At 47.4% G+C, this 15,975-nt stretch overlaps 1 protein-coding gene across 1 annotated transcript in view; it reads left to right on the top strand.

The window, feature by feature from the left end:
- The first annotated feature begins 9,327 nt into the window (after positions 1–9,327).
- COL6A1 (collagen type VI alpha 1 chain) overlaps positions 9,328–15,975 on the top strand; it is a 46,454-nt gene continuing 39,806 nt past the window's right edge. The window contains exons 1-2 of the mRNA XM_083154622.1: positions 9,328–9,631; positions 15,096–15,225. Coding sequence (XP_083010748.1) covers positions 9,448–9,631; positions 15,096–15,225 — 314 coding nt within the window. The 5' untranslated portion in view covers positions 9,328–9,447. The remainder of the gene's footprint in view (positions 9,632–15,095; positions 15,226–15,975) is intronic.

Raw genomic sequence — 15,975 nt, 5'->3', positions numbered from 1 at the left:
CATGTGGGCATTATACACAGGCAGCAGCATATACATGTGGGCATTATACACACGGGCAGTGGCATATACATGTGGGCATTATACACACGGGCAGTGGCATATACATGTGGGCATTATACACACTGACAGCGACATATACACACGGGCAGCGACATATACATGTGGGCATTATACACAGGCAGCAGCATTTACATGTGGGCATTATACACACGGGCAGCGGCATATACATGCGGGCATTATACACACAGGCAGCTGCATATACATGTGGGCATTATACACACGGGCAGCGGCATATACATGCTGGCATTATACACACAGGCAGCAGCATATACATGTGGGCATTATACACAGGCAGCAGCATATACATGTGGGCATTATACACAGGCAGCAGCATATACATGCGGGCATTATACACACAGGCAGCAGCATATACATGTGGGCCTTATACACACAGGCAGCGGCATATACATGCGGGCATTATACACACAGGCAGCGGCATATACATGCGGGCATTATACACAGGCAGCGGCATATACATGCGGGCATTATACACACAGGCAGCGGCATATACATGCGGGCATTATACACAGGCAGCGGCATATACATGCGGGCATTATACACACAGGGCAGCGGCATATACATGTGGGCATTATACACACAGGCAGCAGCATATACATGTGGGCATTATACACAGGCAGCAGCATATACATGCGGGCATTATACACATGCAGCAGCATATACATGCGGGCATTATACACAGGCAGCAGCATATACATGCGGGCATTATACACAGGCAGCAGCATATACATGTGGGCATTATACACAGGCAGCAGCATATACATGTGGGCATTATACACAGGCAGCAGCATATACATGTGGGCATTATACACAGGCAGCAGCATATACATGCGGGCATTATACACAGGCAGCAGCATATACATGTGGGCATTATACACAGGCAGCAGCATATACATGTGGGCATTATACACACGGGCAGCGGCATATACATGCGGGCATTATACACACAGGCAGCGACATATACATGCGGGCATCATATACATGCGAACATACACATAATAGTTCTGCCCACCACTGCAGAGAGACCAGGGCTGGCTAATAATGCGCAGCAGTGTGAGGGTGATATGGATGACTGACAGATCCAGGGGTTGTCATTTATTCATAAAAAGTGACAGTGTGGAGAAAGTGACAGTGTCACCCCCTAACAGGTTTATGTGATTATGACAACCCCTGGATCTGTCAGTCACTGGGGAAGGGAGTGATTGGGAGAGAGGAGCAGCATTTACCTTTATTTTTTACAGTACACTGTTTTAGTTGCGGCAGCACCGCGTGATGGAGGCTGCTGCGGCTGATGGACTCTGTCCTCCAATGCTCCCGCCCATGCAGTGCATGGCGAGCGCATCCCAAAACTTGCGAGAGTCCCACTCCCTACCGCCCGCATCACACCAGCCAATCACTGCGGGCGCATCACCTCCACAGCCCATGTGATTGGCGGGCGCGTCTACTGCACGATCTCCCCGTTATCTGGGCGGGCGGCCGGCCGGGGCATCACCTCCAACGTTTTGCTGGAGGGTAAGCACTAAGCAGGCATGCATGTAGGCGGGTGGGCAGGCGGGCCGAACAAACTGGGTGCGGGGGCCGTATGGCCGGAGGTTCCCCCACCCCTGATTTAGACCGTGGTACTGATATTTGACAACATTGCAGTACCGCTGAATATCTGTCTGTAGAGTGAGAGAGGAACTAGAGAGGTGAACCAGAGTATAGAAAAGTGTACTAGATATAGATTTATCTCAATTTAGCTGTCAATTAACCATCATTTAAATCAATAAGGAACAATCAAATTTCAAAATAGATAGGAGAAAAAAGGAGGTTCTTGTTCTGCTGTGCCATTCTTTGCTGAGTGCAAATGATAAAATTTGGTCACTTTCCCCCGACTTCGAAGCATTGGGCTAAGAATTCGGGTGAAAAGTACCCAAATCGTATGCGCCTAACCTCCGATTCCGATCCCTTGCATGGTCCCACACACATTGGATCAGAACCGGAGTTCACAAGATTCCACATAGGATTTGTTGGATCCTGCGGCCCTTGCTAGGATCGCATGCGATATATCATATGGTCCCACACCCACGTTGCACCCATTTTTAATATCCCCTCCGGAGTCCCGCTATGAAGGCAGCAGCGCTGGTGAAATCGCGGGAATAATGTCCATGTGACATGTTTCCGTAGATCTGCGCATGAGCAGTACAGTTTGCGCACTCTAGCTCAGACTCTATTGCGCTGAGCGGCGCTGCTGCAGCTGGCACAGAGAATGGGCCCCTCCTCCTCCTATCTTAAAGTCCCCCCTGGCCTAGTCGCCCTTGTTACGCCTCTGGTTTGTGTTACAACCAACAAAAAACATATCACCTGTTTTCCAATTAGAAAACCATTGCACTATAAATGATTATAAATGGAAACCAGTTACAGTATACAGAAGGCGTCCTGTTTGTGCTGTAATCCCTGACCCGATAATTAGCTGTCTGTGGGTGGAAAAGATACTGTGAGTTCCTGAGGGTTTGTCCTATGAGGACGAGACATCCCAGAACCCTGGAAACAAGGCCAATATGGATCCAATCCCGCCTGCTTCCGGTATTAGCAGATGTGGAAATGAGATTGCTCACAAACCATTATGGGCCTTATTCTAGTTCACTCTTTCTGACAAAATCCTTCTTAGATGGACAAAACCATGTGCACTGCAGGTGGGGCAGATGTAACTTGTGCAGAGAGAATTAGATTTGGGTGGGGTTTTACTTCAAAGTGAGATCTATATTGCAGTGTAGAAAAAAGCAGCCAGTATTTACCCTGCACAGAAACAAAATAACTCACCCAAATCAATTTCTCTCTGCACATTTTACAGCTGCCCCCCTGCAGTGCACATGGTTTTGTCCATCCAAGAAGGATTTTGTCAGAAAGAGTGAACTAGAATAAGACCCTTTGTGCCTATCAGGAGTAAAGTGGTCTCTGGCTATGTCTATGGCCGATCGCACTGTGATTAATCGCTTTGTGGTTATTCTGTGGAAGCATGAAAGACAATTTGTTATTCATTAGTCTCTGGACATAATCTCCGCTAATCAAACACAAACACATGACATCATAGCGTTACGATGATGCACTTCCAGCTGGCCTGAGTAAATCTTCTCTGTTCTCTAACTGGATCCTCATTTTGTCTCCGGCCCACTGGTCTAAGAAGTTTGTATAATTGCCCCAGATGTGTTGTGGTCTCCGGGCTGCTGGGGACCAGATGCTAAATCCCCTCCCTCTCTACTTCACAAGAAAGCCCATTGCCCAAGTCTCCCAAACTTGCACTTTTCCTTTTGTTCATCCCCCTCTTGATCCCCCTTCTCCCGTAGACAGTCAACTGCCCCTCCCGTCCTTTCCCCTGAACGTTGGCCAAAACTATCCCATGGCCTCCGTTATTAAAAAAATATTCTAAGCAGATGTGCAAGATGGGGACAGACACCCTTTCAGCGCCATGTACAAAGCTCTGTCAGGCTCTGCAAAGTAATGGCAATAGATGGGACTGATCTAACTATTCATAATAAAGATGAGTTATTGGTCTAATTCCATGTGAACTGTAAACGGTATACACTATATGTATTTTTCATGAGTATAACTTTGCAACTCTAAACAGCTGCTCTAGTTTTACAGGGGATGGGGAGAGGGGACCATTCAGGGGAAGGGTGTGTAACATATGTCCTGCCAAAATTATACAGCGGAAAGGGGGGTTTGGAGACTTAGGGAGGTGAAAGAATTGTACAGTGTAAGGGGGGAGGGAATATATTTTGGGATTACATGTATATACAATGGTTGGGAAAGGATGCTAAATGACTTCACTGGAAGACAGTGAATTGAATCTCGCAAGTGCAATTCTCCATGTGTACTCCAGGGGGCAGTGTGGTTCTGTCTGATTCCAGGGCCCATTAGCTAAATGTGCAAAAATTTGGCACAGATGTGTTTGGCTGCTAAAAGCATGTGTCTTTGATCATTCCCAGATGTGGTAGAAGGGCCATATATGGAGAGAGATTGACTGCAGACACTGCCAGTGTCAGATGCTCTTTCCTGGAGTTATTGCAGCAGTTGATTCTTCAAAGGAAGAATGTGGGGTGCAGGCGATTTGTGTTCATACTGTACAGTACGCTATAACTGCACAAGTGAAGAAAATGCCTTCTATAGAGTAGGTCTGCACCCATATGATACATCTCTGCAAGATATCGTTTGCATGTTACCAAATGGATGATACCTGCTGATGCGTTATGGTAGGGACAAAACAGGATCCACTAAGATTAATGCAGACAATGATCCTCTATGTGGTGCATACAGAGAGGGGATTCCCACATTTGCATACTCCCGCAGGTGGGAGACGTTGGATGGTTTCTGTCTGTGGCCAAGGGTTACAAATAACCAATGTTCTGCAATACATTGTGGGGTGATGGATTGTATACATACTAGAGTAGGAGCAGAGCAATAAACACAAATTTGAAAGTAGAAATTCCATTTGGGTGGCCCTGGGGCACGGTGGCACAGTGGATAGCATTGAGTTGTAGTCTTTAGTTCAGTTCAACAGGACTGGTTATATAGAGTGTGTATTGTCTTTCATGTGCTTCAAGTGGAGAAGTTGTCCCTAGCAACCAAACAGATTCTACTTATAATTTATGTAGCACCTTCTTGAAGAGGAGAGAATAGAAAGAATCCTATTGGATGCTGTGAGAATCATTTTTACTATTCTAAACCTGGATTTTAGTGGTGTTCTTGCCTTTAGTTCTTACATTCAGAGGCGACCCATCGTTTTTACCCAGGCCCAGGTCTGCTGGAGGGGCACTGCTAGGTGCGAATGGGATGGCAAACTAGGGTACTTGTTTCCTAGAACGGCGCCCACGATTTCCATCATATGGGCTCCTAAAAATCTCATCGCTTCCCATCCCCCTGGAATATTACTTTACATGTATTCCGCGTCCCCTCACGGGGCTCGCTGCGCTCGCCACACTTCGGGCTCGGTGGCTCGCTGCGCTCGCCACACTATCTACATCAACTCCATGCCGACGTGGATAGTGGGGGTATGAAAAGGTCGGAGGACGCGTACCGCCGCCCTTCGCAGGGCTCGCTGCGCTCTCCATTCTTCGGGATGGCTTGGATACTGGGGGTTACATCTCATTGTAAGCACCCATCACATCTCATGGCATGAGTGCGTGTACAATTAAAAATAGCATCGCATCCCATTTGCTGGCATGCTGGCATGCAATGCTATGCAATATTTAATTGTACAAGCATCGCATCGTACGCATCGAATACCACTAAATAAGGTACACGATGCCATGCGATGGGCGCCGTGCTAGGAAACAAGTACCCAAACTAGTAGTTCACTGTGCCAACTCGCACCCAGCGTCTGCACATGTGCATGCACAGATGCTAAACATCGCTCCCCATGCGAACGCACCGGGGAGCGATGCAATCACAATAAGGCCCTATATTGTTAACAATAAGGCCTGTTGGTCGCTAGCGATGCCCTCTGTACATGCAGGATAACGGAGGATATCGCTAGTTATCGCTAGTCATACTGCAGAATGCAGCATCAATGATCTGCACCTGTCATAAGATGGAGCAAGTTTGGATGGTGCGACCAATGGTGTGTCTTAAGCAGATGTACCCTCAGGGTCTGCGTTTGCCCTGCTGTTCCGCTGAACGCCATTGCATAACGTAATTGTAAATGAGCATTTTTTGAAATCTATAATTCACTGATAGAGCTAAGGCGACAATCAATATAACCTACTGTGTGGTCCAGCTGGGGAAGGACTTGGGAGATGGGAGATTTGGGGGTATGGGTGAAAACCGGACCAGGACAAAACCCCCGGACCGCCGGACCGGACATCAAACTCTGCATTTTGGAGCTTGTAGCCTCCGGTCCAGGGGGTGTCCTGTCCGGGGGTGTCCTGTCCGGGGGGGCTGCCTGTCACACCTGTCACCAGGTAGAGGAGGAGGGGTAGAATAAAGCCTCACTGTATGGTCCGGGCATGTAGCAAAAACCGGTCGGTCCGGACCACACGGGGAGGCTGTAATCACCCCTTCCCTATGTCCCTGGTGATAGCTATCACAGGGACCCCCCCCCCCACACCGGACCCTACAAGCTCCGAACTGCAGATTTTGATGTCCTGTCCGGCGGTCCGGAGTGTAGTCCGGGTCCGGTTTTTACATAGTCCCGGAGATTTGGAGATATGTTCAGTTCTGCAGAAAATGGAATAACAGGGAATTTTGCAGAACAGTTTGGGGAATATCCAGCAGCAAAATATCCGTGGAACTAAATTTCATACCAAGTAATAGCAGGAGCTGTCTCTGTGTTTTATGGGCCTGATTCTTATTAAACATTTCGGGGGAGCGAGGGTAAGACCTAGTTCTTTAGAATATTAACTTTGGCACTTGCACACGAAAGTAGCTGGGAAAAATATTGTTGTTGGAGTTTAATGGAGGGGTATGAGTTTGGCCAGTGCCCACTAACTACTGGCCTATGTGAGTAACTGGCACAGCGGTTGGTGGGATCCCTCCCTATATGGATATGTGGTCGTAATTCAGAGATAGATGCTAATGCACAGCAGCTGTATCGTTGTATGTAGCAGCTGTGTGATATTATGCTAATGTTGTAGGAGGTGTCTTGAGTAATTAGACTGCCAGCTTCTCTGATCCGCTGCTGAGATCCTGGCACGCCCCTTTTTTCTGTACCGCTGTCCGTCGCCGCCCCTTCCCTGCGGCTTACGGCTAACTGCGACAGAGATCGTTACTAGAGCAGTATAGATCCTGAATACATGATGATCGATAAACATCGTAGACTAACACCATCGGGTTTGCATGTATTAGATTGTTACTGACATGATTTTAGAGAACTTCACTGTTACTTTGTATTGCAAAGCAGTGGGTGAATAGATGGCACAATAGAGAAGCCTGGCACCCCCCTCCCCCCACAGTTGATGCCTCAGATAGGAGCAAAGTGTCCCCCATTCAAAACTATTATATTACATTATATTGTATACCAATAGGGTAATACAGCAGTGCCAAGCTCAGTCATTGTAACGCTGCCCTGGGGAATGCACGTCCACCCGCCGTTTCCTCTCGCAAGCATGCAAGGGGATTTGTCACGAAGACACACAAAGACTCATCCCCTCGCATTTCCTCCACAGCCGGAAAAATCATTCGATGTTTGCCGACCATCGAATGATTTCTCCCGGGCTCGCAGATATAAGTCAGTGGAGACTGACTTATATTTGCGGGGCTTTAGGACGAAGACAGGCGCACCTCATCCCGCCCGCAATCCCATGGGAACGCCCAGCATTTTCATGGGGACGACCATGAAACGCTGGGTGTTCCCACGGACGACACCTGACTGCGCTGCCCCACGCCCTCGGCCCACATCGCTCCGTGCGAACGGCTTGGGGACTATGCAAGTCACAGAGTCCCAGGGACCCGGCACATGCGCATAAATCATTATTCGCAGTAAAAAAAAACATTGGCCTCCTGTGCGAACACACATGACCCCCATGGTATAGCGCCAGGTACATCTGCTTGTGGTCCTCTGTGTGATTAAAAATCAGGGGGGGGATTTATCAAAGCTGAGGGGGGGGGGGGGGTTGTTAATATGGAGAGAAATATATCCAATCAGCTCTTACAGTAATTAAGCATTTTCAATCAGGGATTCTCTAAACTAAAAATGCGGAAACCTCCCCCCCCCCCCCCCCCCCCCCGTTATCTCGGTTTTTACAGCATTTTGGGATGCTCTAAGCATCCCCTGCCGGGTTACCGCGGCGGGGGGCATCACCAGACAAATCTGGCGATGCCCCAAAGATGCCTATGGGCCCGCTCCGATCCACCTCCACCCCTCGCCGACCCCCCCTCACCTGTGTTCGGGCAGCACAGAGCTGTGCTGCCCGGACCTGTGACCTCCTCCCTGCACTATGATCCCTTTCCGGGTGCAGGGAGAAGGAGAGCCCGGCGCAGCAGCAGCAGCGCCGGGTGTGGGAGGGAGGGGGGAGCCGCCGGGATCTGCCGGGACCCGCTGACTCTCACCGCAAAGGACAGCTCTTAACGCAAGAGCTGTCCTTTGCCATAATTATCGCATATGTTAGAACATATGTGATAATTATGTATGCGATGGGCGGTGAAGTGGGGCAGAGCTGGGCCGCGATTGTTAGAGAATCTCCCCCAGGGTCTGTAAAATGACAGTTAGAAGCTGACTATTGGTTGGTACTTTATCTCTCTCCTTCATGTCAAACTTTCTTTTTATCTCATTTACATAGATGCAGTATTTTGCTCATTGCCCCGTCCCGGGGCAATGTCCCATATAGGGGTACATTTAATAGGTTTAAGGTTATAGTTCTATTGAAGACGGGATGTTGTCCATAGCAACCAATTGTAGATTCTACTTCTTACTTATTTAGAACCTTCTAGAAGATAATATAATAGAATCTGATTGGTTGCTACGGGCAACATACCATCTTCAACAGAACTCCCATCGATCACTGAAGGTGGGCAGGGCTTAGGTTGACCCCTGACATAGGTCGACATGCCTAAAGTCGACAGGGTTAGGTCAACATAAGCATTAGGTCAACAATGGGAAGGCCAACAGTCAAATGGTCCACATGAGTTTTTCATTTTTCTTTGTCCCGAATGTTGACACAGTCAACACGGACAACGTCAAAGTGTACCGCATCCCCTCGCATGGCTGGCTGCGCTCGGCCACTGCACCGTAATGGATGGTAGGACATGAATACCGGCTGTCGGCACATGTCGGCGAAAAAAAAAGGTGAAAAACTCAAGTCGTCTTTTTGACTGTCGACATTCCTATTGTTGACCTAATGCTTGTCAACCTAGTGACCTTATCCCATAATATGTCACTGCAAAAGTTTATTTTTGTACTCTCAGAACTCTTACTTGTTACTATGGCATAACAAAAAATTAGTAATAATAGTAATAATAATAATAATAATAATAATAATAATAATAATAATAATACCTGTGACGATACAGTCACCCCCCTGCAATGTCGGCATTAGACCTCATACTATTTTACCATGACACATACAAGCTCTACCCAATTCCCACACACTGCAGCACCCCCCAGCCAGCATCACCCAGACATATTAGACCTGCTGGGGAGGGTGCCGGTAGTACAGTGTCTGACCATAGCCCTCATACTGTAAGTTACTAACCCTCCTTTCCCCAATTACCAGCCCCTGACACTCCACCCTCTGAGCCCCAGCCAGCAGCACTCCCCCACCCCTCCCTCCCTCCCTCCCTCCTAGCCAGCACTCATCCAGCAGCAGCACTCCCCATCCCTGTAAGCCCTCTCTGCTGCTGCATTGCTGGGCACTCACTGAGAGTCTCACTCCCCTTCTGCTGGGGATCACTACCATGAAGATGCTGCAGGGACTCCTGCCGCTGACCCTGCTGCACCTCTGCTTTCTGTTTGAGGGGAGCATCGCCCAGCAGGGGGGCATCAAGGACAATGGCATCAAGGACCCCTCAGAACCTGCCACTGGACCTAACACCACTATCATTATCCCAGACCCGGACAGACCCAGATCTTCCTTCCAAGGTAACAGTAGAGGATGCTGCTATTAGACCTTGATCTCTAGACAGATGTTACATTGGCTATAACTTGTTACTTGTCACTTATTCATGTCACTGTCACCCAAGGACTTTAGGAATTACTTTATATCCAGCGTGTGTTACCCTGGTCCTCAGTGACCATATGTCACCTAAGCCTAAGCAATATGTGGCTCATGTAGAACCACAAGTACCAGGGTGGTATGCCATTCTGGCATGTGTAGTTCTCCTATAGGAGTTTGTCTGCCTGTCTTTATACATCATTGTTCTGGTTAGAAGTCAGTGTATGGGCTGCAGAGCTGCCTGGAATTCTACAATGAGCTGCTGACATACTGTATAATCAATTTTATGTTGAAAGTTATTGGTGAAATTTCTCTTAATATCTTTATTGTTTCCTCCTTTCCGTGTTAGCAATATAAGGATACAGTATATATACTGTATAGCAGTGTCCATAAGTCAGAGCTCTAGGACTGAGGATAGTTAGTATACACCCACATCTATCATCTCAAAGTTTGCTGTTTGGCGTTGAAACATAATTGTGGGAGGGGCAATGAGGTTGTCGGAGCAGTGGGAGGAGTTAAATAGAATATAGTACCTTTTGTACTACAATGGGGGAACAATAGAGAGTCTGGGCATTTTTTTTGGGAAAAGTTAGACTTGCAGCTTCACATTACCAGTACTACCGGCCCTATAATCTGAGTGTCTATATAATGGCAAATTGCTTGTGTCATCTTTTGGAAAAATGATATACACATACTGTGTCACTGTTCTGTGTGTCATGGGCACTGCTGGGCCACTGTATTTGCACCACAGATATATTTTTTATGTTCCAGTGAAAGCTCTTCGGGACATGAATGTAACATTAGGACGGGTGCTTACACTTCTGGGTCCAATATGTGCCCATTTCTCTCTAATTGCTATTTGCACTTCATTAAGTCATTTGTACAGTATGTACAGTACATTGTCTGTACATATAGTACATATATATAAACTAGATACACACCGTACATACATCGCAGTACAGATATATACTTTTGTGTGTATATATATATAAATATATATATATATTTATTTATTTTTTATTAACAGTTTCTTATATAGCGCATACATATTCCGCAGCGCTTTACAGGGAATATCAGTCCCTGCCACAGTGGAGCTTACAATCTATATTCCCTACCACATGTACACACACCCACAGACATTCTAGGGTTAAGTTTGTTGGGAGACAATTAGCCTACCAGTATATTTTTGGATTGTGGGAGAAACCGGAGTACCCGGAGGAAACCCACGCAAGTACGGGGAGAACATACAAACTCCGCACAGTTAGAGCCATGGTGGGAATCAAGCCCATGGCCTTCATGCTGTGAGGTAGTAATGCTAACCATTACACCATCCGTGTAATGGTATACATACAGTACATACATTCATTCATACATGAATGCCATACGTACGATTAATATGTACTGTGAAGCACCTACGTGCAGTTCTTTTGGCCTTGACAAGGTTTAATATATTTTTTAATGTCCTCCCTACATATATTAGTTACATTTATTTTTTATCAACAAATTAAGCCCTGAATAAATAAATAAATACATACAATAGATACATAGAGTATATACATCCTTACCTACCTACCTTTATACATACCTGTATACTTAAGTATGTACATACGTATGTAGAGTACCTACCTACTTAACTACATACATACCTGATATACTACATACCTGCATGTATACATATATCATACCTCCCAACTTTTTGTTCCCCATGTTCGGGACTTGTGCATACCTCCAAACTTTGCATGTAGCCACTGAGGAACACCCTGGCGCGCCGCCAAAATTAGGGGGCGTGGTCTATACATTGCGTTATCCAACGCTGTTGGGGCAGCTGCAGGCCAGCCCCTCTGCATGTGGGAATAGACACGGTGTGCACAGCGTCTATTCACCGGGTGACAGGGGGGGGACTCCCAATTGCCCCCCGCAGTAGAACACTGCGGGAGGGACGCGGGAACGTCCCCAAGAACCGGGATGTTCCCACGCTATGCGGGACAGTTGGGAGGTATGCTTGTGCAGTGCCAGAAAGGGGGAGTGGACTCACATGAAGGGACGTGGCAGAGTGGGGATGCCGCCCCCGTAAGCCACGCCTCCCGTTTTTGCCACTGTTTCTCTATCTACCATGAATAGACACTGTGCGCATGTGCACAGCATCTACAGTATTTCCCGCTGCTTTGCTAAGGAGGGACTCCCAACTGCCCTCCCCACTGTGGGACTGTCCCGCAAAAATAGGGACAGTTGGGAAGTATGTTTCAGAAAAACATACATGTCCTATATTATAATCCTTCAATACAGTACACTGTTGTGCTATAATATATAAAGGTAATTCCATGTTGGAGTAGACACTGAGACGCCCCATGTTCTTTTCTCAGTTTGGCTCACCAGAAGATAGAATCCTAGGACAATGAGCATTCCATCCCGTTGCACACAATAAGCTATATGACAATTACTGCGCGGTGATGCCAGTAATGGAAGTTTACCAATACAATCATCCAACACATGTATAAAGAACACTATGGTAGCTATGGAAACTTGCAGACTGTACATAATGGGTGACAGGTTTAATGTGCAAATGCCGGGCCCAGGTCAGAGCAGAGTTGGGTCCGACCCGGCATAGCAATGTGAAAGCGGTATTGTATAGTCGAAGGCCTAGCTTTCAGTTATAGCAGCTTATAGTTCCATAGTTATCCACATTTAAGGGATTTTTTCTGCCTATATTTACATACTATAAATAAGAAATTCATTTTTTTTGCCAATTATCTAAATTGTAGGTAGAACAAATGTGGAGTAGTCACGGGTATCTGGAAGGAATTAAGGCCCTTATTCTGATCGGTGCGGATTTTTCCGCATGCGGTCGGACCGCCGATGGTTTCCGACTGCGCATGTGCAGAGGTCACTCTGCGCATGTGCAGGCGGTTTCGCCGTACCTATTCTTTAGACGCCGCACAGGGGGCGGAGAGGGGCGTGAAGGGCTACTTAGCCTCATTACCCTATGCATACGCCCCGCGTTTCATGGGCGTTCCCATGCAAACGCAGGGCGTATGCATGGTAATGAAGCCGTGACGCATGTGTAGGGGGCGGGCATCTGACATCGCCGGATGTCAGCTGCCCGCCCCCATACATGATTTCATACGGACAAGTGTCCGTGTGGTCTAGGGTGGCGGGCGCTGGTGGAGCGTGCGGCCCTGCATTCGATGTTCGGCGACCATCGAATGCAGGGGCTGCTCCCAAGATGGAGGAGGCGTATCCCCGTCCACTTTCATGCGGACCGCCACATATCCGCGTACGGACGGAGGTGGCGATCCGTATGGAAGGCGGGGATTCGCCTGCACGGTCCTGGCCGCATATTTTGATCTGGCCGCACAGATCAGAATAAGGGCCTAAGTTACAAAACAGTACATAGTGTATGGGCCCTTATTCTGATCGGTGCGGATTTTTCCGCATGCGGTCGTACCGCCGATGGTTTTCGACTGCGCATGTGCAGAGGTCACTCTGCGCATGTGCAAGCGGTTTCGCCGCACGTATTCTTTAGACGCCGCACAGGGGGCGGAGAGGGGCGTGAAGGGCTACTTAGCCTCATTACCCTATGCATACGCCCCGCGTTTCATGGGCGTTCCCATGCAAACGCAGGGCGTATGCATGGTAATGAAGCCGTGACGCATGTGTAGGGTGCGGGCATCTGACATCGCCGGATGTCAGCCGCCCGCCCCCATACATGATTTCATACGGACAAGTGTCCGTGTGGTCTAGGGTGGCGGGTGCTGGTGGAGCGAGCGGCCCTGCATTTGATGTTCGGCGACCATCGAATGCAGGGGCTGCTCCCAAGATGGAGGAGGCGTATCCCCGTCCACTTTCATGCGGACCGCCACATATCCGCGTACGGACGGAGGTGGCGATCCGTATGGAAGGCGGGGATTCGCCTGCACGGTCCTGGCCGCATATTCTGATCTGGCCGCACAGATCAGAATAAGGGCCATAGAATGGTACAGTCAATGGGCCAGATGCACTAAGCTTCAAAAGTGATAAAATGTAGAGTGATAAACAACCAACCAATCAACTCTTGCCTTACATTTTTCGAACACAGTCGATGACATGGCAGGTAGGAGCTGATTGGCTGTCTGTTTATCACTCTTCATGTTATCACTTTTGTCTTTCAAGTGCTCATATAGATTGAGATCCGCCTTAGCTCAGCTTAACAACTCTTATCTTCTCCCATTGGCTAATTATTTATCCATGGAGGCGGCCATTTTGTTATACAGTATCTACTATCAAATCATTGAAGTAGGATTCAAGTGGGCAGCCATTTTGCCTGGCTCACATTAAAAAAAGACTATGGTACAACTATTTATATTTATATTCTGTATACAACATTTTCAGCTTTTTAACATCCATTTGGTCAAATGCACTCAAGCATGCAGGGCTCACTGTCATGTATAAATTACAATCACCTGTCTTATGGGAAGCTTTAGGTTGCAAGATCTTTTTTCCATGGCAAAAGTTTCAATAAATGTGCTCATAGCTGCTGTTGTTCTAATTACAATTTGATATCTGGTTGCCTGCTGTTGGTTGGCAGCAACTGATAAAAAAAAAAAAAAAAACGGAATGGTATATATATATATATATATATATATATATATATATATATATATATTATTATTATTATTTTATTTTTTCATAAAGAAGGAGGTAAGCTGTCCTCAGTACCTCACATTTGAAAACACAATAACCCTGGCAGTTGCTAAACTCATCTTTGGTTCTTTGGTTCCTGTCACCTCACAGTTCATTACTTATTGTTATGCTTTCCCTTCCTGTAATACCGAGAACATACAGTGGCCATATTTGTTGACTTCCTTATGGGAGATCCTGGTGGGGGGCAGTCCCAGGGATAAGTGCAAATTGCGCATTTGTACTGAGATGCATGGCTGTAATGATGTAATTCACGGAAAATCATCCTGACCCCACCCTGCCCATTTCACTGTAGAATTAGATTGGATGCAGCAAGTTGGTATGCTCTTCTTGGATCCAGGTATAACTCTCTCATGTAAGTATGGCAATGGTGCAAAATTTACCAGTGCTAGTACCTTCAATATTGTCATGACAACTTATATTGGAAGCATATATCTGGGACCCCAATGGGTGATTGAACAGTGACAAAAAATGGCGGGCCTAGACAGTTGAAATTATGAGTGGATCTAGCCAGGACATTGGCAGTTTATTTGGTCATTGAACCCCAATGTACCTGCATTCTAATCATGTTCTTAGCAACAGTACTGGTGTTGGATATTTGTTTGTGTGTGGCACACTACTCTTTGTCAGTGTCTACTAATACAATGAGGGACTGTGCGATGCTTCATCCTTATTGTGGTCATATCCATTGATGTATAATTTCCCTACTTGCAGACTGCCCCGTGGATATCTTCTTCGTGTTGGACACGTCAGAAAGTGTGGCACTTCGTGTGAAGCCTTTCAAGACTCTTGTGACCCAAGTCAAGGAATTTACCAAACAATTTATAGATAAACTCACAACAAGGTAAAATGTAAAAATGATATGCAAAAGGGTCACAAGTACTGGATATACAAACGATCCAGGCCTGGGCCTCTGTGGGGTGCACCTAGACTTCCACCCCTGTGTTTGGGTTTGTAGGACAATGTGGCGGCATGGCAGGGAATTTCCCAGGTGGATAGAAGGAGTTGGCTGGAACAATATCGTCCCACTGCTTCCCAAACCAGTAATGAGTTATCCCCTGGTCTTCCAGAAGACCATTTTGAGTTGAATGAATGGCCCAGTGCAGGGAGCAGGGTGGGCCCCACTGTCTGGGGGACCTTAGGAAGGACCAGGAGATGGAGCTGCTTGGCTAGGCCTTCAGTTGACTGGACAGGTCCATCAGCCCATCCTCCCATATTTAGATTTTCTTTGCAGTATGTCAGAACAGTGTGATATATTTTGTGCCTTCTGACAAAACCAGGTGCAAATTTCGGGCCTTATTTTGATTCACTCGCTCCCCCGCGCGCTTGCATGGGGGAGCGATGTTTTCCAACTGCGCATGCGCATTTCTGCACATGTGCAAATGCTGGGTGTGAGTGGGCACGGCGAACTGCCAGTTCGCTGTCCCATTTGCACCTACCAGTGTGGGCAGGGGGCGTGGGGCAGCAGCGACGGCCTGTGCCCATGGGAACGCAGTGTTTCATGGGCGTTCCCATGCAAACACTGGATGTTCCCATGCAAATGGCATTGTGACGCGGGTGCCGGGGGCGGGCAGCTGACATTAGCAGATGTCAA

This window comes from Crinia signifera, chromosome 7 (assembly GCF_055691185.1).
Source record: "Crinia signifera chromosome 7, ASM5569118v1, whole genome shotgun sequence".
In the NCBI taxonomy this organism is placed as follows: Eukaryota; Metazoa; Chordata; class Amphibia; order Anura; family Myobatrachidae; genus Crinia; species Crinia signifera.
This window is presented reverse-complemented; position numbering and strand designations above follow the sequence as displayed.